The following is a 23,702-nucleotide window of genomic DNA, read 5'->3' on the forward strand; positions in this document are numbered from 1 at the left end:
TGTCACTGTACAAAACACTTTAAAACCTCTCTCCACCATACTTATTAACACCGCATACTAACAAGCTACAACATCTAACCCAACAACTCGAACAAAGTTTCGAACTATTTAAAATTCCGTTACGAAATATCTCCGCCCCGCGGCGCGTCTGAAACTCTATCAATCCTCCGACCAACGATTCGATAATTCGAAACAAAATTCGCGCTCCACCCCGAGCATAATCCCGTCGGTCGCATAGGTCACGGGCTTATCTATCGCCGCGATCTAAGCCGAAGCTATATTAATTTAGACGAAATTACTAGTTACGGCGTCCTTGTTCGTACGACAGAAGAGCTCGCGGTCGGTATCGTATAAAACAAAAGCCGGGGGGTTGCGTGGGGGCGAGAGAGAGAGAGAGAGAGAGAGAGAGAGAGAGAGAGAGAGAGAGAGAGAGAGAGAGAGAGAGAGAGAGAGAGAGAAAGAAAGAAAGAAAGAAAGAAAGAAAGAAAGAAGAGAGAGAGAGAGAGAGAGAGAGAGAGAGAGAGAGAGAAAGAAAGAAAGAAAGAAAGAAAGAAAGAGAGAGAGAGAGACGGACGAAGGGAAAGGGCAGGGAAGAGAGGGAGAAAGAAAGAAGGCCAGGCCCGAGCATTTAATCTGGTCCGGCGTGGGTGGGGCTCGTCCGAGCGAGCGAGAAAAACGCGTCTGGGGCGAGGGGAGTAGAAAAAGCTTGGGACTTGTCCGACGAAGATCGAGCGGGGCAGATAGCCGATACCTCTGGGAAATATCGGTATCGATAGTCGATCGAGGCTAAATGGTTTATGCGAGCGATCGACCTTCCGACCTCTTGTAATAACTGGCAAGGAATCTGCCGCCTGATCTATTGGATCGAACTCGATCGACTTACACCTTGTCCGCGAAGATTCATCCGTGCGCTCCGCTCCAGTCGTTCCGCGCGCGGATACCACGCCAGATAATGAGGCCGAGCTCGATCCCTCTTTTTCCTGCAGCGCGCGTCTATCTTCCTCCGCGGAGATTCGGTGTGGTCGGTCGTTCCTAGGGATGGGAGCAAGTTCAATGCGTACTCGCGAGTTAGAGTCAATTTCAATGCGCGGGATACGGTTCACGGGCGCGAACTGTTCATTGATTGTAGCTGCTTTGCGCTTCACGTGGAACCGTTGAGTGCTTGGGCGAATGGATTTCCATAGGTTTCGAAAGATTCTAGAATGGGGATCAATAAACAGTTTTGTTTACTATAAATGGTGCTTTGTACTGTTGCATTTGTTACATTGTAATTGTATCAATGAAACGTAACATTGAAACGTACACGCATTTTCTTAACACTAGAACCACCGAGCATTTAATATGATTAACATGCAATTCCCATAAAAATGGTAAAAATAGATTATTTTCAGTTTCTCCAGACATTCATTATAGTACTGAAATGAAACAATTTATTTTCAAAATCATCTCGAATAATCAATGCTTCGGAAATATCAATAATTGCTAAACAAAAATCGAAAACAGTCATTTTGCAGTGCAAAGGGTTAATATTTAAACTTTAGACTATAATTCGATCTTTCTGCAGAAAAATTTAAAATTTCCATGTTAGAAACTGAGAATTGGAAATGTTTAGTCCTCGCTGAACTATAGAAGCTCTTCCAACTCTGAAATTCGCTTGACAGATTTCTCAAAATTGGTGAATATAGAGCATTCAAAGTTATCTTTTAGGAAATACTCATCAAAAGCTGAGGATCGCGAAGTACAATTCGAGGATACTTACGGCCTACTTGATCCCATCTCTAGTCGTCCTCTCCTCGCCCAGTTGGCCTACGTTTCAGCAAGGATCGATGATCCTGCGTCTGGAACCGTGAGCCGGAACGGGGCTGCAGGAGGATTAGACTGTCCCGTAGATTGAATTATAACGCGGCTGTTCCTGCGAAGAATAAGATTATCGGGCTTTAAGCTGATGGCTGGTTAACAGTGTCCGCGCCGCTTAAACGTATCGCTGTATTCGCGATAGCGTACAGCGTGCACGCCGGAAGTGCTTGTTGATCGTAACTAATCAGCGTCATTAATCTGAACGGAATACCGGTGTCCGAGACACGGAGTCCAAGCAGTTGGACACCCGATACGCTGGGATAGCTGAGTTTACCCTAAGATCAATCGCTTTCTATATTTTAAGAAGTCTGTATATTAAGCAGTGCTGGCCTTCGGGTTCGTTCCGCGTCTTCTTGTTCCGGAACATGATCTCCTCCTGATTATTGGCGCTTCTATGGTTCGTTAGTGGAGATTTGCGACTAGAGCGGGGGATTGAAACTATCAATTCTAAGTTATTATTTAGGTATGTTACATATTAGAATAGTATGTATTAGAGATAAATGAATTTATGCGATAATTCTGATTTCTACAGCTAATTCTCTAAATGGGATCTCTTAGAAATTAAAAATCACGAGACTGTAGAGTAGAAGATAATATCATCTTTTAATAAAAGTAACCTACATATCGCTAATATAATAATAATAATAATAACAAGCATAATCACGATGATAATCACTGTAAATACAACTGAAAGTAATCAGCATAAGCCCAGCTGAATATTACGAAAAACTGGGTTAAACACATCATATCACTGATCTTCATTAGCAAGCAAACATCCGTTCAAGAGAATCTGCCACATGCAAATCGACGAGTTCGAAGCGCTGCGCCGAAGGTGTCCCCTTTCCTTAAAGATTTCACATTGAAATGATTTTCGAGAAATTTACATGCGACAGTGTCCGGTTCGCAGGATATAAAATATACGCGCGAACAACATTTCTCCGAGGGGATAATATTCCGGAGTAGCATCAAATGTTGCATGACGCTCGTATAAGGATCGAGGGCCGCGATCAACGGCGGACGACGGCGTTGACGAGCAACTGTCCGCATTTCGAGAAGACGCCACCGGCCCGCAGCTATTGAAATAAAGGCGAAAGCGAATGGATCGAGCGAGGGGTAATGACTCGATCGACAATGAAGGCGTTTCCGTAACGAAATGATCGCAGTCCCCATAAATCCGTGGATTATTAATACCAGGCAGTCCTGGTGCGTGAATCCGGCAGGTGGTTGGTCGGCTGCCCTCTAATCGCGATCCCGGAATAATTTACACTCGCACTCCTCGGAAGCCATCGGGATCTTTAACGACTATCGCCTCACTTTCGAGCGATTTCCTTCGATGGATCGGCGCGCGACAGTCCGACCGGGGAAAGGACGTCTGCGTCCTGGAAGCCCTATTTGGCTCGATTGGCTCTGCCATTTTGAATCGGGCATCGGCGAAGACAGGGCTGAGTCATCGAGGGAATCGATGGATTAATGATTCAGGTTTCGGGGATTCGAGTTCAATTCGTTGATGTTTTGATTTGAGCTTGGGGATCTGGGAGTGGAATATGTGTTAATTGTGGTTTAAGGATGATCATGTTCGATAATTAGGACTATGTTCGGATTTGTATGGATTTGTTCATATAAAATAAAATTTAAACATTTTGTTGCCTAGTTTGAAGGATTGTTGATCGTTTGAAAATATTTTTTAAAATACTGTCTCAATCTATATCGAACAAATCTCTCGATAAACAAGTGAAATAAGAGTTTCTATAAAAGCGAAGCCTCCTACATCCACTAAAATCGATGATGAACAAACTGGACGAACAAACAACCAAGCCTCATTTGTTAAAACCGTGATCAAGCTCGTCTAACAGTGAAAAAATCATCGGTTAATCAACGAGCGGAATGTCTTCATGCCTCGTAAATTGAATAATTTTTAACACGAGCGGATTCATTCGGGAGGCATTAACATCGAATTTATGAACGTAAACTCGACATTAGCCTCGTTCATATTCACGAGTATTTTACACCAGCGTCGCTGATGATATCATTTAATACAGGAAATGATAGTCACTTTACACGTCGCGAGCGAAGTCAAACAGCCGCTGGCTTGTTTAATGCTCCGTGCCCGCTGATTTCCGAAGACGGAAAATCTTTTTTTTTTCTTCCCCCGTTCCTCCCTCCCTATTCCTCTTAGACATTTTATTTATTTGCCGGGGCGATTGTTTCCGAGAGCCACGGCACCGAGAGAGGACGTGGCCTGGAGCGAGCTTAATTGCGTTCGTGATTCCCGTCAGTATAATCCGGCGACGCACGGCGAAAGACGAGGAAGGCGGCAACGCGGCCGCGATTAACTGGTAATTAGTTAACACGCTGACCTACCGAGTGCGTGTTACAGCCACTAACTATTTCTAATTGTTTCGTATTCCGCAATACGCGTGCGTTAACGCATTAATATTAATGACGGCCGTAGGTAAATTGCCGGGACGTGGGGTTATCCCTTTAACTCGCGCGAACACCTCCCCCCCCTCTCTCTCTCACTCTCTCTCTCTCTCTCTCTCTCTTTCTCTCTTCCCTTTCTCTCTCTCTCTCTCTCTAACTCATTTTTTTCCCGCGAAACTCTACACTGACGCGGCGGCTAATTAAGAAATCGCGTCGCCACGCCTCATTAAATTCGAAAATTACCGTGCTCCAGTGAACGGCGTCTTGACAGAAGATTAAGAAAAAAGTGGCGTCAATTAACGGCCGAATCGAATTTCGAGTTCGCCTTGGCGTGATTGATAAATTGTGAATTTATCTGATATCGTTTAGATTAGAGTCTCTCTCTACCTTTTATTTTCTTGATTATTGATTTCGAGATGTCGACACGTGGAATATACGTCGAAGTGGATTTTCTATTGTATAAGGTATTCTTGAGTGATACGTCTAAATGAAACTGGATGAAATATATTTTCAATGGAATTTTGTGAACGACGAATATAGAGGGAATTTTAGTTTTGTCGATTGAACGATGTTTTCGTTAATGATAATGATTGTGCTTCAGGCTAGGTGAATATGTTAACAGCATCGACGAGACGCACTTGTAATTACGCAGTCGACGGCGTGGAAGGGAGCAGCTCGCAATGGCCAGGTTCGTAACCGACGTTAATAACACGGGGGTTAATGAATAAAAGATAGTTACTCGGAAGACCAAAGTGCAAGTGACTGGAACCGGGGAAAGGATTTTACGCCGTGGAACAAGATCATTGACTTAGAAGCGTCGTTTAAGCGAACAGATATCATTGTTGACCCGATGCAAATTAACAAGCGCTGTTACGGGATTGATCAAATCTATCTGGCGACCGTTAAACCGAAGTTTGGAGTACCTTTCGGCCACTTGGGCTTTTCTTATTGCATGTATACTGCGGATGATTATGCAAATGCACAATTTTAAACACTAATTTATGAGGAAGAAAATGGCGTAGTATTTTATTCTCTGTACTAGCGGGTTTTATCGTGTTCATTTTAACATAGAGCGTATGAAATTTTATGAAAATTTTCATTCCGCTGCGTTTTATAGGTAGAGGGGCGCCGTAAAATCATAAACTTCCGCAGTTTAATTGTATGATATTATTTCTCCTAGAAAATAAATACATTATAATTATGAAGGTGACTACCAATTACAATGGTGTATCGTTTTATATCTATCAGCGAACATTCTCTATGAAATACTTATCTAATTAATGAACGCTATTCGTATCGGTGATATAAACTCCGCCAAAGATTCGAATAACAAATAATCGGCCATTGAACAGCATGAAATTCGCATAATCGTAACTCATACTCTCGTTTTCCGTCTTCCGATCGTTGAAAACGAAATCCTCCTACTTCTCGCAATCTCAAACAACACAAAATCATCTGAAACAATACGATTAACCCAATATCTCTCCCTAATAATTCAAAATAAATAAACAAACACAGATCACGAACTTTCCTCGAATTACAAATTATTCCATACGTTCCCTATACACATTAATCCTCTCGGTGACGGTATCGAACCGAAAATCTTTCTTCGTTTCTACTTTACTAACAAATCTCTTTCTACCGCATAATAATTTCCAGCGGCGTTCACTTGCCAGTCAAAGCGTTAAAAACTGATGTTTCGATAAAGCGAGAAGTAAGAAAAACGAAGCTAAGCGATAAATTAGATGAAACGGTCCCCGGCAAAGCTGGAACAATAAGTCGGCTCTCCGTTTAATTTACGCACGGGAGAGATTGCGGCCGTCCACGCGTGTGCACGCGTTTATGGAGAAACTGCGGGCGCAACGGAACAACAAAAGCCCATTGTGCCGCGCGTCGGTATGCGGTTTAATATTATTAGCGGCGAGAGGAACGGCGCTGCTCGCAGGGGCCACGGTGCCTTTTCTGTCCTCGTTCAGCTGAGGACTCAATTACCGGTCAATCCACGAATCGGCTGCCACCGATCTCTCTCCTCTCTCTCTTCCACGCCGTTCCCTCCGCGAACACTTCTTCCCCGCGCGTCCCTCTTCCACGCCGTAACGGTTGCAACACTGTATCGGATATCTCCGATCTCTGAATCGAACGTATCCTTTGCCATTTGCTACGGAGTGATGCGGATTAAGGGTTGCTCTTCGCAAATTACCGGTTCCCGAGCTCCTTTGCATATATAGTCACTTTTAATTCGGTGCCCGCTGCTAATGGCCCTCGTAAAGATTTTGGTCTTCATCGTACCGCGGTCGTTGATGATCTTTTATCATTTTTACTACCTTTTTGACGAGCGGGCACGCAGCATAACGCGCTCGCCGTCCTCTGTAATCGTAGGGCTTGGCGGATATTAAACGGAATTTTAAAGGTGTTCCTTACGCTTATAGGGAATTCCATTGAATTCTGATTAGAGGAAGTACGATGTGATATTGATTCTCTGTAATCTGGGGGTCGTTGCTAATGATCGATCGAGATGGTAGGAAATAGGTGATTCCGATGCTCCGCGAGTGATTGGATTTGTATATCCCCCGGTAAATCTATAATCTAGCTGCACAGAACGATGGGAATGTAGAGTAATCACGGGAGGAAATGAATTCCCGAGAGCAATCGAATTAACTAGAAACATTCGTTCGAGTCCAGTGGAAGAATCAACTGTAGAATTACTAATCGATGATAAGACACTTCTCGGCAATTCTATTTCAACTCAACAAAAACCGCTACGCGCTGAAACCCCGCGTTTTAATATGCAAAGCTTCTATTAATCTATTATTAGGTTCCCTTTTAATTTTCTCGCGGCGGCGAAAAATTCCACGACAATAGATACGATTACAAGGAATTAATTAAACCGTAATCGCGTCGTTTCCAGCGATTCTCTCTGAACCCGATACGAATAGTTTCCCCCTTGTCCGTCCCCGAACGCGCGCGCGCTCTCTCGCGCAGAGGCGAAATTAATGAGACCGTATTTATTCTACGGAGCCCACAACGAATACGATTTTTACAGCGTTCCCGAGCTCCGCCGTTGTATACAAATTGTTCGCGAACGATAATAACAACACACGCAACGGCCGTACCTCGTCTATGATTTATACGCTAGTCATTGTTCGCCACGCGACGACGACAGCGCGTGAGTCAAGACTATATCATTATTCCAGAGCTCTTTGGGCTGCATTATTAACAAAGAATGAATCCTGCCATCAACAAGTGTCCACGTTTCCACGAAATCCGGCACCGAGCGGCGTTTAAAATCCGTTTTACGTAATCTTGTTGCTTCAGAAAATCACAGCTCGCCGTCGGATAAACTCGAGCCGCGGCTTCGAACACGCGGCCTCGTAAAAATTTCACTTCTCCCGTACACTCTCTCGCGTGTAATCTCGTTCTACACCGCCGAAACGTAATGACAGCGTAAAAACTGTAACCTACTATTTAAATGACGTGAATCCCGAGTGACCGGTTGATCAGCTAAATTCCAAAAAATTTGCAGTCCATCGACTAATAGTGGAATTCTCGGAATTTCTTTTTATTCCTGCTCGAATCCCGCGGATAATTAAACGTCTCCTCTTCTTTCCTTCGGGGGGAAGAAATAGTTCGAGACGTGTTCGCCGTACTCCTCGACTTTGCATATTCCGGTATAATATCTTTTACGCTGTTCAAATATAATGACAGTCTGAAAAGGTATCCACTCTTAACTCGTAACTGCTTGACCGCCTAAATTCCGAGGAATTCACAAATAAGAATGGAAACCCCGAAACCTTGATTTTCGCTTGTACTCCAGAAAATTGGATAATTGAACGTTATTCTTCTTCTCCTCCGTGACGATGGACCGAACCTTGTACGTTACACTTTAGTGTTACAACTTCATTACACCGTCGTTGATTTCTATATAATTAACCGCTGCCGTGTTACGCGCCCGGAGCCGTACCGCCGATCATTCCAATAAAATTATCATAAAAAGAGAGGGATAGGCGGAGCGGGCCAATTAATGTCTTCGTTCAAAGGCAGAGCTTTGCAGAAACACGTAATCACGTGGTGCCCCGGTGATTTATACTCGTCCCATTGTCTGCCGGAGAAGCGGCGCGCGACTCTCCGTCGCATTTCCATTTTACGGCCGCACTTCCGCCATTTAAATGTTATTATAGAAAAGAAAAGTTCGCGATCGGTCGCGTGAGAATGAAACGGAATCGGCCGTCGCATAAATTAGCCGCGACCACGGGGCGCAGTGCGCTGTCCGCGCCGCGATAAACGTTCCTCTCCACCTCTCTGTGCGTGCCACTCTGTCTTTCTCTCTTTTGCTCCGGTTCGAACCTTTCCGTGTCCCTCTCCGATCGCGTGGTCCATCGCGCGGCGTTAATGAAACGCGTTAAACCCTCGCGTCACGCGCTGGTCGCCAATGATAATGTTATCTTTGTAATTCATGAAATCCCGACGAACGAACCGGGTGTCAGCGAAACAATTATGGAGCAATTGAATTGGTATGAGGCCGATCGATTTGTTTGCGAACGACCGAGATGGAACTGTGCGTTGATTAGATTCCTGTAGGTAATTGGCGAGTCGAATAATTCAAATTTTCTCGCGTGCTCGACGAGATATGTGTTGCTAGAATCCTTTCAGTGTATCGTTCGAGTCGCTTGGAAGCCGATACGGTTAAGTCCAGAAAAGAATCGAGAAGATTAATGTTTCGGATTCTGAAATGACTATACAACACACTCGGAAGATATAGCTTTCTGATCTAGGAAAATGAAGGAACGAGTAAATCATTTGATAACTGAAGAGAATATTATTTATTTCATTTCTGAGCGACTCATTTAATGGTACTGGTATTGGCTAATGAGGAAATATTGTACGCGAAGTTGCATCGAAGTGGAGTTGAAATTAGTAATTACGTGAGTTATCGGTGTTAATTGATATCGGTAGTTATTACGGTTTCTTTTTTAAGTTTGTAGTTATAGAGATTGTGTTGCATTTATCGACCAACGGCGGAACATTTAAATCATCGATTCGTTAAAGAATTTTTCACCGACTGTCGATCCGGTGATGTGCATTCCGAGCGCATTCAATTAAACGCACCCAGTCATTTGAACAGCCACTAAAACTCAGAAACTCTAACAACGATACACGCCGCATTATCGTTAATTACCGATTACCCAGCACTTAACTAAAAGTTGATTCCACATCGCCGGCGTTACACGGTAATTACCAATTTTGCTGAACACCGCGACGAATAGAATGGTAACGCGACGTTACGATACTGCGTACTTACCGAGTATCGAAGTCTACCGCGTGGCTAATTGAAATCATTGTAAACTGCGAGGTGAACTAGAGCAGAGAGTATAATATAACGCGAGCGTGAAATTATTTGGCTAAAAACTGCACGGTTTTCAGCAGTTAATCCCGTTTAATTAGAGAAACGATAGCCCGACCGCGGCTGACGGGACAAATAATGTTGCACGGATGTGTACTGTTCACCGTGGAATTTATGAAATCATTAACGGAATTTTCATTCATTACCGCGTGGCACCTGCAACGCGATCCGTTCGCGCGAGTTTTTGGACGAAAGTCCGTGCGTTTCTGTTCACTGACTGTGAAAGAATTAACGAAACGTTTGCTACACGTGTTAATGTAACGTAACACAGATTTACGAGACAGCAGATTGCGCTCGGAGTCGAACAAATAAATTAAACGGAATATTGTTGCGTTATCACTTAACATGGAAACAATCTATAAGTTATTCATTTCACCGAATATTTATGAAGTTTACTCGGCTATCAAGCATTCGCTCATTCTAATCTAGTAACTACATCGAATTCAATAAACGGAACACAACGAAATGATATTCAACGAAGAGAATGTACGGAAAAAGGTATGAAATTTCCTGTAACTTTCCCAGAAACGATTTCTATATTGCTCCCGTTTCTGGCCTGACAAAAAAAAAATATATACTGTCAGACGTCGAGTAAGGTATTCCGGAGATTTAAAGCTTCAAAGTTCACTAACCATGAATTCCCGAGCAGCGCGGCGCGCATGAATCCTCCATTTTCCAACGCGTCACGACAGTTATCAATTTCATTTTCCGCCGACGGAAACGCGGCGGCCGCCTCGCGATTACTTCAATTCGAAAACTGCAAATTAAATTCATAAATATTCATTAAAAAATCTGCCGGTTATAATCGGCGCCACGAGCAGAAGCGTTAAAATAAATATCCGTTCTCCGGCGTACGATAATGGGATCGCGTCCCATGAAACTTTAACGCCGGATTTCGACCGTTGTTACGGGAGAAACAAAATCCGCGAAAAATCCAACGATAAAAACACGGCCGGGAAGAGTAATCTAAAGTAGAGGGGCGTATATAAAATTAACAGATCGTGTTTTCTATGTAAATTTGATACATGCCGACGGGAAGCTGATATATCATTTCCCATGCATATTCATAACGCGAATTCACGCGCGTCGCGGATATTTGTTTCGCGGCGAGGCCGCTGACATTGATCCTCCGATTTTCTGAATTTTTTAAATCCCGCTGCCTCTGACAGTCGTTTTATTGAATAGTAAATGCGCCTCGCGATCGCTCCGCACGAAGTTGACGAGAAATTCCGTGAAGTTGATTCGAAAGATATTTCGAAAATTGGCAAAACATGTCTTCAGCTTCTATGTATTTGCGAATAATTGTTTCAATGAAGTTCGTTAATAATAATAAGGACACAAACGTGTACGGTCGACGTATAGAAAAATTAGATGTGAATATTTGATGTTCGGAAACTAGTTCGAAATAAATTTTCGAAAAATTGAGGATACAGAAACGATTCAAAATGATTTGCCAGAAAGTTTGCCGAGCGTGCGGTCTACTTTCAATACTGCTTGCGAGACAATGTAATTCCTGGCGACCAACTAATGAGACAAGGAGAAATGATTTACATCGATTCTAGCTTTCTATTCGGCTTTCACGGTTCGCTTTTGTTCGTCTTTTCTCTCGTACCTTATAAAACACACAACATTGTATTATTCATAAACTAATTAAATTGTTGTTCATTCGTTCAGTCTCATTCCACTTAATTCCTACCTTCCTGCCCCAAAGTTGCCGAGTTTTCGTTTCACGCTAACGAATTTTCGAATACGCTCGACATCCTACGAATTAGTAAAATTAATAGGACTTTTATTAAAGCCGGCTATTCCCCTAATGAACGGTAATTGCAAATTTCAACTGACCTGAAACGTCTGCAGAAAACTCCGGTTTTCCAGAATTCTGTACTCCCGGCTAAACGATGTTGCACTGATTAATACACTTTTGGCGTACACCTTGTTAACCATTGTTGCATCGACTTTCAAGTGCATAAATTTCACTAGCAAGCGGATAGAATTCAACGGAATGAAATGCACGCAATTCGAACCGAAAGTTACAGAAATATTTTTCAGTAGAGCATCTCGATTTCCTTGTTAAGGCATTTTTCACGTATCCCATGTTATTTTAATGATTCCTAATTCCAGCGAATTCGTGTTCGCGGATGAAACACAGTGAAAGTCGCCTAGGAACCCGAGCCACGTAACCCGAGGTGTCAATTTCCACCCCATTAATTCCTACGCTGGGACGATTCGCGAGAAGCTCTCCGCTGGGCGAACAAAGGATCCCGATAGACGCGGAATCGTGGGTGGATTCGAAAATAAACACGCTTTCACGCGTGGATCGGGCTCGTGGGTGAACCGTGGAGATCAGCGATGGCGGCCGCGCCGGAGACAAACCGCACTCGCGATCGCGTCCCTATAAATCACAGCTAACTTACGCGCTGAACGCGATAAATGCGTAATTAACCGCGCGTGTCAGGGACTATTTAAATCTTTATGGGCATAGGAACGTCGATCGGAACGCCCGCCCCGTTTGATCTCAAGCGGCGCGCAAATATTTGTTGCGACGCGTTCGATGCCCTCGCGCGTTCCTCGGCCACTATAACAATAAATTATATTTTACCGGAGCGCGACGTATTTACTTCCTTGTACGACGACGATTGAATATAAATCCGAGCGGCGAATCAAATTTTATGGTCCCCCGAATAACCTCCGCGCGGACGACTTGTTACAAATTCCATTCTCTCCTGTGGCTGTACTTCAAGCGTGTGGTAGTTCGAAATTGGAGAAATAGGTACACCAACGTAATACTTTTTATCGAATCAGTTGATGTTCTTGCTGATCATTTTTACAAACGAGAATTCACGTGTATTTACTGTTCTCGTGATGGTATATTAGAGAATCTTCTAATACTCTTACTTTACTTTTGGAATACCTAATTTCCATAGTATATAAAATATCACTTACCTGTAATTCTATGCGAGAGCATGGTCACCAGAGGATCAAACTGAGAATCGTCGAGTCTCGTTTCAGACGTATTACCAAAATTGACGAAACAGATGAAATCTGAACGAGACGCTCCCAGAAATATCGTTTCAATCGTCTCGAGCATGAAATAAGCTTTTCCCGGGGAATAATTCCCCGGGATTTTTGTCTGGCCAGAGGAAAAAGGCGTGCAAACGATCTCAATCCTATGATTCATCCTCCATATTGTCAGGGGAACGCATCCGGAAAGGAATAAGAGGATCAGGCGGATACGTAACAACACCGATATAGTCTTGAGAATAAATTAATATATTTGAAATGAATATACGGTAGATACTGTCTCGCATCCCAGATTTTATGGCATCTCATAACGCATACCCTCCGTGCCCTACCCTGCCCCCCCACCCCCCTAATCTCCCGGCGTTCCCTCATCAATCTCGTTCCCCGCGAACTCGCGCGGAACAGAAAAAAGGGAAACGAGAGGAGATCACTGGTCCAGCGTTTGTACCGCGAACGCGTCTTTACATCTCGGCTTCAGCTCGTTTTATATTTTTTCCCTTTTCCCGTCCGCCTCTTTCGTTCGTTCGTTCTTCTTCTTCTACTACTTCTTCTTCTTCTTCTTCTTCTTCTCGGTCCTCTCCTCCGTCTTTCATTTTTTTTGTTCCTTAATATATTCATTTTACCTTCTATATACACACGCGTGCCAGGCGAAAATCCGCTATTGCTTTAAATAATATCCCGCGACTCGACGAACTGGGGTAATCGGCTACAAGAATTAAATAAAACAGAAACCGTTCGTACTCTCGAGCTATTTACATTAAATACACGCGCAATCCGTCATACTTGCACGCACACGCACACTCACCCACGCTCAACGTACACGCTAACGTTCTCCTCCTCCCCCGTGTGTCGCCCGTGACGCTGAAACCCGCCCGACGCGTTCACCGGACGAAGAGAACCGTCCCAATTCGTTTATTGCACATTCTCGCCTCCGACAGGAGCGGCGAAGGGGACACGCGAGGGGGATCGGACTCGTGAATCACACACTCGAACTGCAGATATGTCGAAACTTGATATAAGCCCTCTCCTCCGATCAGTCAGCGAGCTCTCCACCTACGTCGCGCTACTATCCACCCACCGATCTTACGGTCAACCCGAACAGCGCCGATCGTACCGTCGATCCCGAGTTCCCGAGGAGCAATTACTACCTAATCGTACTCGACGAGCTCTCCTCCGAGTGAAATTCAGCCTTGTCCTCATCGAAATTCTCCAAATCCGACTATCTAAAACCTCTCCCATGCTACTAGGTTGTCTACTCTAGAAAAACCATCCTCCTCGTTGTTCTCGATAGCGTCTGGTGACTGGGCCAATCACTTCGTTGTCGATCGAACGTCCATGGCGCGGTAGCCAACGGGCTGGCGCTAGGCTTCACTACGTCGTGGACGGCGAAGTGGGCACCGAGATCGGCGACGTAGGGCTGCTGGACTCCCTACCGTTCGACAACGTCGGCGTCGAGGCCCTGTACTCGTTGTGTATACCGGGTGTACTCGTTCCGTTGTTGCCCAGCAGGCTGTCGATGGAGAACGGGTTCAGCCTCTTCCTCTCCTCCCTACCTTTCACCGATAGGTCTATGCTACTGCTTTGCACCTCCTCTTCGCTGATCTGCTGCTGCCTGGCCGATGTTCTTTCCGGGTTCCCAGGGTTGTTCGTTGATTGGCGAGCTGCGCTGGCGTTGTTCATGCTCACTAGCTCCCTTCTTCTCTCCAGCAGACTGAGTCCCCAGTGGTGGATACCTTGCTGATGGTTCAGGTGATCTAGATTCAGGCTGGAATTTGGATTCTGCAGGTTGTTGGGGACCTGGTTCACGCTTCTTCGCGGGTCGTTGAGGTCGCTGGACGTGCTGGACAGTCTGGGGTAACATTCCCCGTCCACGGAGCCGTCGGCTGCCGAGTCGACCCTCTCGCTGCCGCTCTCGCTGCAGGAATCCAGTCCGCCGACCACGTCGATCTCCTCGTTTGCGTCGTTTCCGGACCCTGACACGCTGCTGCTCTCGTTGTTGTTGCTCAAGTGGCTGAATGAACTGCCCAGTGTGCCGTTCAGAGAGCTTCCACTGGCTGCCGCAGCGCTCCGCGACTCCCATTCGGCTCTGAGGGTCGGAAGGTCAACCGTGATACCCTGAAAATGGAAGATCGAAGGCTTCGGTTGGCTTCTTGGCCCTTGTTCTGTGATTGAGACTAAGCCTAGGTGTCCTTGGGTGAGTCTTGAGGTGGGGTGAGGATTTTAGTTGTCTCGTGGTGTTTTGTGGCTGTCTTGTGTGATTGATGCTTGCGCTCAGGATTTAGTTGCAATATGGGCGTGGCAGGTTTCTGGGAAGTAATTGGATGCATTCTGTGGATTTCTATAGATCATGGTTAGATTTTATGCCCTTGTTGCAGCTAGTGTTATCATTGAAATTGGGATGATGGTTGTTGAGGTTGTTAAGAGTTGGAACATTTTAGTTTCTGGTTGTATTATTCTCGGTTGGATGTTGGTTTAACGAGGTTGGGACTTCTGTAGTGGTTTAGTGAACTGTTTTGAGGTGAGAGAGGCAGAACATGTTTTCAGGTTGATTTATCTGTGAATTCCGAAACTTACCTTCGCGGCCAACTTCCTCTGCTGTCGCTCGAGAGCCTTCAATAATTTTTTCTGTCGCCTTTCGCGTTCCTTTCTCCTCAATTCTTCCGGAGGAATTGGCTCTCCGCTACAGCTTTGAGGATGAGCGTTGTGCGCCGGCCTGCCTGGCCCCTTCTTCGTGTGCTCCTTCTTCCTCCATTTTGCCCTTCTATTCTGGAACCACACCTGCAATCAAACGAACCGCGCGTCTTCATTAATCCCCATAATCATTCGGAGAGCAAGAACCTTCTAATATAATTTTCCTAACGAAGCTATTCTCAATCACAAACAACTCAATTTTTGCATCTCTTCTTCCTCCAATTCTCTCAGTTCCTCCTTATTCTAATTTCCAGCTTCGTCAAACTAACTCCAAACATTAGACAAATGGAGAAGAATAATATCACTCTCGACAAAGACACTTTTCAAGAAGCAAATAGCATCGTTTCTAAACTCGAAGCAACGTCGATGATCAAGCTAACCAGCCCATTGTTTCGAATAATTAAAACTACCTCGAAGGGTAGCCGGCGACAACGTTGAAACATCAGAATTACACGAATGCGGCAAGCCCGACACGCGGCAGGACCAACGACCCCCCGGAGTGTCTTGATTCATGAACAGTTTCAACACTTTACCCCGTTCGCTCGCGTGAACGCTCGTGGCGTGAAGCACGATTTAGAGCCGCGTGAATTTCACTGCGCGGCAGCGCGTGCACGCATCTCCTCGAAAGAACGAAAGAAAGCAGCGGTAAAAGGGGTTGAGAAGGTGGTTGAAAAGGATGAAGACATTAGTTGTGGCTGGAGGCCGGTATGCGGCGCTGTTCACACGCGAGCCGCAGATCAATAGACCCCGCACACCAACCCTTGTAATACCTTCGTCACGTCACGTGCTCCCGCGATTTCTTTCCCGTTCCCGTTTTCCTGTTTACTTTTTGCCCAACGGCGAAACGAGATCGAATCGGGCCGGGGGTGTGGGAAAGGATCAGATTGCCGTGGCCGTTCAGCTGGTCATTTTTCAGTGAAACTAGCCGAGTTTGATGGAACTTCTTAAGAAACCTTTTCTTCCGACGGGGGGGAGGGGCGGGAGAGGGTGTAAATTACTTTATCAAGAAACGTGCTCCCCACCGCGGGAATGGGATCTACCCTGGGACTATTTAATTTTTAGTGGGAGACGGATCACGGTCTGCCCGAACTTTTCCTTCGAGTTGGAATAAGTTAGGGGATGCTACTGGATGCGGCTGGGTAAACGTACCCTAACTTTCAAATTTACATAACATTCGAAACACGATAATTTCGTATTAGTAGAATGGGGATCCTTGTAAATTTGTAGCTGATAAAAGTTTTCAGGAAGAATTAATTTGTGGGTTAGTTCATTTTTCAGGGTTTCTCGATTCATTCTTGAATGGTGAGAATTAGAATTCGGAGTAAGTTTCTTGTTTAGGAGGAAATTATTCAGCTTCCCCGAAAGATAGTGGGAAAGTTTATAAGAATATTGACAGTTTCTAAGATATTTGTAAAATATAAATTTTTTACAGTCTATTTTCCTCGTATTCATTTGAAAAAATCAGAATTTAAGTAAACATCTATTGCCTGTCATCCGTGAAAATATCATGAAGAATTGAATCAGCATAATTCGACGAATTATAAATCATTCGGGAGTGCGTCACAGCCGCGGATTAAGTATCACTAACAGAAATAATAAACAATATTAATTACTCGCTGTGTATCCATCATTCAATTTTATTCGAACATGCAACCCGAGATAAAATATTGTCCGCAAAGGTTAAATATATTATTCGTTTGTCGCAGTGATAACTTCAGATATGACATGTCGCAAACACGGACGAACAAGAAATTAGTTCGTAATCTCGGGATTTTTAATAATTTTAGATTTAAAAAACGAGCAGAACGCGAGCGATAAACAGCGGACGAAAAAAAATCGAACCGATCACGGTACATGCAATATTTCCACATTGCTTCGGAGATGTATTAATTGTGAGCAGATGTTTCGTGTTTCATTTAAGATAGAACGGACGATCTTTTTCGTCAGCAGAAAAAAAGAACAAAAGTGCGACGATTAACAGCTGCGGTTAATTAAGTCGACACGAGAGAGACGTTACCTCGGTATTATTACCACTATTCGTTAGACATTATCGCCAACTGATAACGCCTAACAAGCTGTTTCACCGATTATCGCGACTCCTGAAACGTGTAACATCACTTTTTCCCCTTTCACACGCTGTTTTTTCAGAGAAGCCTCTATAAAATCCTCTGAAAAAAAAGTCTCTTAAAACCGGGGGTGTCTGGAAGCTTCAGAAAATATGGGACAACTGTCCCTTCTTCCTTAAAGAGATTTCAGAGGTTAAAGTTTCGTCAGCATCTGTCAAATAATTCATATAAATTAAACCTCCATTAATCTCAAGTGAATTATGCTCCATAAAATTCCGAAAGGAGAACCGTATTTGTTTCTGAGCGACTCAATTACTAATGTACAACGCATTCTCCAATCTTTATGTCCTCGACTACGTTCGCCGCTTTAAATACCACTGATAGTTCACTAATCTTTCAAAAATCAGTCATTAACATTTAAGAATGTTTGAAAAAATCCTAGAACAGCAACGGCAACAACCATTACGACCGAACGGCTAGATTCAAGCAAGAAACTCCCAGCGAGACCGTTTTTCCGCCGTAATTTTTTCCCATCGCGTAATCGTATACAGTGTATCGATAATCATTGCACAATTACACCGATTAGTATTCGCTCGCCGGGTTTATTGCTCTCCTCTGATTCGCATGCCTCGGCCATTAACGCGTCCTGCGCCCATAAACGTTCTCACCGATCAGTCCGGCGAGAAGGGCCGACAATAGATCGTAAAACGCGAACACGAGGGAGCAACCAGGTCCAATCACATCATCCAATTGTTCCTTCAACTAAATCATTCCCCGTCGTAGTTGACCCTCGACGACCTTGGATGACCTTTAACCATAAGCCTCGGCACGCAGCCGGCCACGAAACAAACGAAAAAGAAAACTCGCATTCGAAAAAAAGCAACACCTTCAAAATTGTCATTGGCCTCTCCAGAAAACAGTGGAAAATAATCCATCACCTCAAATTACACAGTTCATAGTTACATTACAATCTCCAGTATATATTCAAATTATAGGTAACTGTATTGCTAATAACCCGAGAAATTAAATTTACATAAGAATTCAATGAAGATAAACCGACTATTGGCACCAGCACATTTTCGCTCGTAGCCGAGGAAAGCGGTTAGCTGCGTTTCGCTCGCGGTGGATTCTTCCGAACACAATGGCGCGATAAAAGAACCTGCCAGCTTCGTAGAAAGGGAACGCGAGCCGTCGCGCGTCAGCGACGCGAACGCGTTAAGTCCATTACATCTGGCACAACTTCGGCTCGCTGAATGGCAATCCTCGGTCGTTCGGGGCTCCGATAGGCGCTGTTAAGTTGGCAACCCGATCGAAAAAATTCGCCGCGTCGTTATTGAAACTGCCCCCTGCCTCCCGTGCCTCCGCTCCAACCCCACACCCACCCGCCGTCGGTCCGATCGGAGCCAATCATCCGGCAGGGCTAATAAAGCGGATCAAAGAGGACCAGTTCTGACGCGACGTCGTAAAAGAAACGTGGAAATAATAAAAGAGGGGCGGGGGATGCTGGACGTTTCGTCGTCCGCCGTGCGATTGATTTTTAACCAGTAGCCCGGCTGTCCTTCTCCGCCACTCCGATTGAAAGATACTTTGATCTCCTTCCATCGCTCCGCCGTGCGCGCGACCCGCGCGCCTCTCCGCTCCACCTCTTTCCGTGCGAAGATGAAGACCTGTCGCGGCGGGAGACAGGTTGTTCGGCGGTTTTTGAGTAAATATGTTAATCGCGGCCGGGGGGGAGTACGACGCGTGCAACGATCGATAATTAACGAGCACCGACCATGGCGGTTCATTTGAATATAAACGGAAGAGATCATGGTGGACGTGAAAATGGCGGCTCGCCGAACGTCGACGCTTTGACGTGATGGCCTGTCGATCGATGAACCTCGTCTTGCGTTTCTGGGTTTTTAGGGATGGGCGGAGATATCGTTCAATTGATTTCGTGGGTTTGGGGAGATCCGGTTGACAAGGTGAATTGTTAGTTGTTGAATGTATTAACAGTTGGGTGGTATTCCCAATTCTTATTTATAACACTTTGCGAGTTGGAACATTGTTCAGAGTTGTTGAAGACTTTGTAGTTAAATCTATTACATTTCACACGACAGTTGCACTTCTGAGAGATGCAATTCAATTAATTGATCTACGACCACTCCGACCTACGGATGAAATATTTCTCAAATTCCCTTCTCCACAAAGCAAGAAACCATTACCTGATTCATACATTCATTAGAATAGTAAAAATATTATATTCGCATAGAAATCCGCAATCTATTGATTACCAACTACACGAGTTCCCATCGTAAAGAGCAGAAGTAATGAGGCTACAGGCGATTAAGGCTCGCGCTATCTTCCCCGCGAGCCGGCGCACGTGCAGACAACCAAGACGAGCGAGAGCTTCCGAGATTCTCAGGCTTCCAGTTGTCCACGGCGGACCGTGTCATCGGTTTATCTCAACGGTGACAATATTTTTGAGAAAGCTGCCGCGTCGCGGGGGTTATCTAATGAGGGGTTATCTGATCAACTATCTAATCGGCGAGGGCCGGACCCGGTCCTGGACCCTTCGGGAAGACGCACCGGCTGCGTGACATCGTGTCACCACCAGCTAGGGTTATCTAGGGATCGCCTCTGTCACCAAGGTCGCTCGGTTTTCCCGGCGCACAAAGGGGGATCGAGAGACTGCGCTGCCGATCGAGGAAACGGCTGTGTCGAGCGGTGATTTCAACGCCTGGCATCGCGTGTCGCTTCTCCCCTCGCGCGGCTGTTCGACGAATTCGATTGTTCGCTTTGGAATTTGGAAGTTAGGCAGAATGTAGTCTTAACGCTTTTCTTACTGAAACATTAACTTACAATGGATCAGAATTGTGACAAGTTTATTTACCGCGAAAATATCGTGACATAAATGATAAGCGGAAAGAAATTCATAGAAGTAATCTAGCAGAATACTTAATACGTTATGATATGTTTGTAATGACTTTGATAGAAAAAATTAGGGATTGTGAAGTTTGATTTGTATAGTAGTTGTAGATTTATTGTTGATTAATCGTGAATTATTCGTTTGAATTGTCGTAATCACTCCGTTTCAAGTACCGATCGGTGAGAATTGAAGAATATGGAAGATAACTCATTATCGAATCAACTGTCACATTTAATTCATCAGTAATATGAAATTACGCAGGTTACGTCCGTTTCAAATACGGAACCTTTCGAATATCTCCGAAATGATGATCGTTATATGCAGCGGAATGCATTAGTCCGGCACGAAAAGACGTTTTTCTTGAAAAGGGACATAAAATAAGAAGAAAGTAATGAATACGTGACGAGTTGAAAGCGCTCATCACGTATTTATCAGTTATTTATCCGTTCAACCGGAGCCCCTCGCACGGTACAATTTTTGTTGCGTTCATTTTCCGTCGATTTCTCGTAAATTATTGTTAACGAGTCGCCGATCGAACGGACGATTTTCGGAGAGGGGATCCGAGAAAGTGCTCGAATCGAATAACAATACAATTAACGACCGCTTGTTGCGTTATGGATAGAGGAGATCATTAAACAAATTGTATCGATCTCGTATTTTTCGATGCGCTCTTCTTCACGCGGTTAATGAGACACTGTTGAATAGTCAAAAGAGAAACCGTTAACGATTTCTGGGCCGCGACGCGTTCTCTTCGGAGTTTTTCGAAACGGGTTAGCAACTTTGTTCACTTTGTTGCGGTTAATGGTGCGGTGGTTCGGATGTTATTCGCACGGGAAGGATGCCCCGATGATCGTATCGGTCCGATGCGAGCAATATGCGCCAGCACATGGCACCTGAAGCGTGTCTAAGCGCATAAATATAAATATCTTATCGCGCGGAGAGAATATGAGGGTGGCCTCGTGTTCGATCGGCCGTGAAATTGAGGGTCCACCACTCGTGGGCCCCGTTCAAGGACACCATCATGTCATGTTCCAGTGTCCGGTATTCGGTTTCGAAACACCGAAAAGGGTGTCGCGGGTCTTTTCACATTTTCGTGGAGGGACGCGTCCATAGATCTACCGTGTCGTTTACGAGCCACTACCGGGAGCTCGGTTTAATTTAATATTCCATCGAGAGTCGAGCGATGTGTCGTTCGGAGGTAGTTGGGTTCACTTTTTGTGCGCCTTTCCAATGGAAAAAATTAATGAAATGTAGAGCCGAATGGAACCAATAGCAGCTTAACTTTACTTTTGATTTATTACAAGCGAACAAAGAAATTTCATTTTCTACGCCGTTACAGATCATTTAAATCCCTAGATTCTTAATAGACTTCTACTCCGAGGAACAATAGAATGTTTAAGTTAATGGACTTTCATAAACTTATATTTTATTCTGATCACCTCGAACATAGGAGCAGAGTTCAATATTACTTTCCTTTAGCTTCTTAGACTCGTAAATATATTGTACGGTTTCGTTTCACATCGATAACAGTTATTATTTCATTAAATTAATATTCTCCGTCTACTCCTTACGTAGTTCACTGCAATTCTCGCTTGCTCGCAGCATAATTCAGCATTCTTCGTTACGTGTCTGATCGTATCGGTTGCACGAAGTGTCTGAATCATATTGAATATTATTAATGCCGAGTTTCCTCGGAATGAAATATACGTTCCGCCGAAACGGCCCCACAAAATCATCTAAGAATAGACCAACCGGCTACTCAACAGAGGCTTATGGAATCATCGCGCGTGTTTTAAAAATACGACCTGTCAATTAGAGGCGAGCCATCTCCGACGGCTTGAGGAACGTCGGCCGGTCATGGAATCGCTTCTACCCGCGTTCGCGGCGCCTTTACGTAAAACGATTCGCGTGGTACGCCGATTTATCGCCGGATCGTGCTTCCGGATGAATAAATCAAGAACAATATCACTTACTTTTATTTTAATCCCCGGAATGCACGACGCTCGGGCCTCGGCGAACGGAAAAAAGCACGCGCCCCCCGTGCGGCGATAACATTCAAACCTATTTTTCCCCGCGAAATCGACTTCCTGCGGCTGACAAGTTACCGCGTCGCATGAAAGGAGCGCCGCTGCGTAACCGCGTGAGTCGATAAACCGTCGCGGAGATCCCGTCGAAATCTATCCGTCGGATTCCCGCGAAAACGGAAAAACACGACCGAACCCGTGAAATTTATTCGGATCTTCATAATTTGCAACACTCGTAAATATCCCTAATTACCGGTTCTTTTCACCTGTCACGATTCAAATTATGGAACTGCGGCAAAACAAAAGAACGAAGAAATGGACAGCCAGGAAGACGTCAGTTACTCGAACAGGATGTACCTTTCACGCGATTCGCTGAAATCTCGCGTTCTCGGAGGAAAGCTTTCCGAAAGATCTCGGAATTCCATCGAATGCTCCTCTTTCGAAAATTAGACGGTAACTGCTTCGAGACGAGAGCAAAACCTATCTCTCGAGGACGTGAATCTTCTTAAATTGAAGCAATGGAACTTTACATGAATTACGAAATGAAAATAAATATTTTATTCTATTCTTGAAATGAATATCTATCTACTAGTTCCTCTTTCCCTAAATTAGAAGTTCCTCATCACGGTTCTCTTTCTGTCCAACTTTCCACTGAACGTATAGAAACTATAAGAAACGAATGAATCATAATTCCTCGTGTCATTTAGAAAGAAGAACTCGGATAAATATTCGAACCCCTTTCCCTTGGAAAATCCTGAATCCGCCATTGCGTCCACATAAGATTCCCCTCATTATTCAAATGGATATCGGTCGCGGCCGCCCTGCGTTCCCTCTTTCACGAGATAGATCTTTTATAGTTTACTACCCTCGAACAGAAGTTGGCCAGGACTGATCGGGCAGTCTCTTAAGGTAGACCGCGTTTCAGAGCCGGGCCAGATGGACTAACTACCCCCGGGAGACTCGATCGGAGGCCGAAGGCAACGAGGAAGAGCAACCCCCGACGTCTGTCGTGCATCAACCCCTCGAAAAATGACGACGAAGTCCCTATAAATTCTCGCTTATCGGAACGCTCGATCTCGGATGTTAGATAAAGCCACGACGAATCGGCCGGCAATAAAACCGCGTTTTTTCGTGCACTTGCATCCCCGAGATTGTGGGAGTCGGGCCGATAATTACGTGTGTCGCTGCGTGTTGATTGAAAACGATTAGGAGAGATCCTGTTTATCTCTCCGTGTTCCTACTATCTTCTCTACACATTTCAAGTATCGAGTTATAATTCAAATATTTTTATTTCGGTCAACTGCTATTCTCTT

At 44.7% G+C, this 23,702-nt stretch overlaps 1 protein-coding gene across 1 annotated transcript in view; it reads right to left on the reverse strand.

The window, feature by feature from the left end:
- Positions 1–13,060: 13,060 nt before the first annotated feature.
- Positions 13,061–23,702, reverse strand: part of LOC116429294 (uncharacterized) — a 49,357-nt gene continuing 38,715 nt past the window's right edge. The window contains exons 3-4 of the mRNA XM_031982076.2: positions 15,275–15,478; positions 13,061–14,815 (exon numbers count right to left, since the gene is read on the reverse strand). Of these exons, the coding sequence (XP_031837936.1) occupies positions 14,072–14,815; positions 15,275–15,478 (948 nt within the window). The 3' untranslated portion in view covers positions 13,061–14,071. The remainder of the gene's footprint in view (positions 14,816–15,274; positions 15,479–23,702) is intronic.

The sequence above is a fragment of the Nomia melanderi genome, chromosome 14 (genome assembly GCF_051020985.1).
Source record: "Nomia melanderi isolate GNS246 chromosome 14, iyNomMela1, whole genome shotgun sequence".
Classification (NCBI taxonomy): Eukaryota; Metazoa; Arthropoda; class Insecta; order Hymenoptera; family Halictidae; genus Nomia; species Nomia melanderi.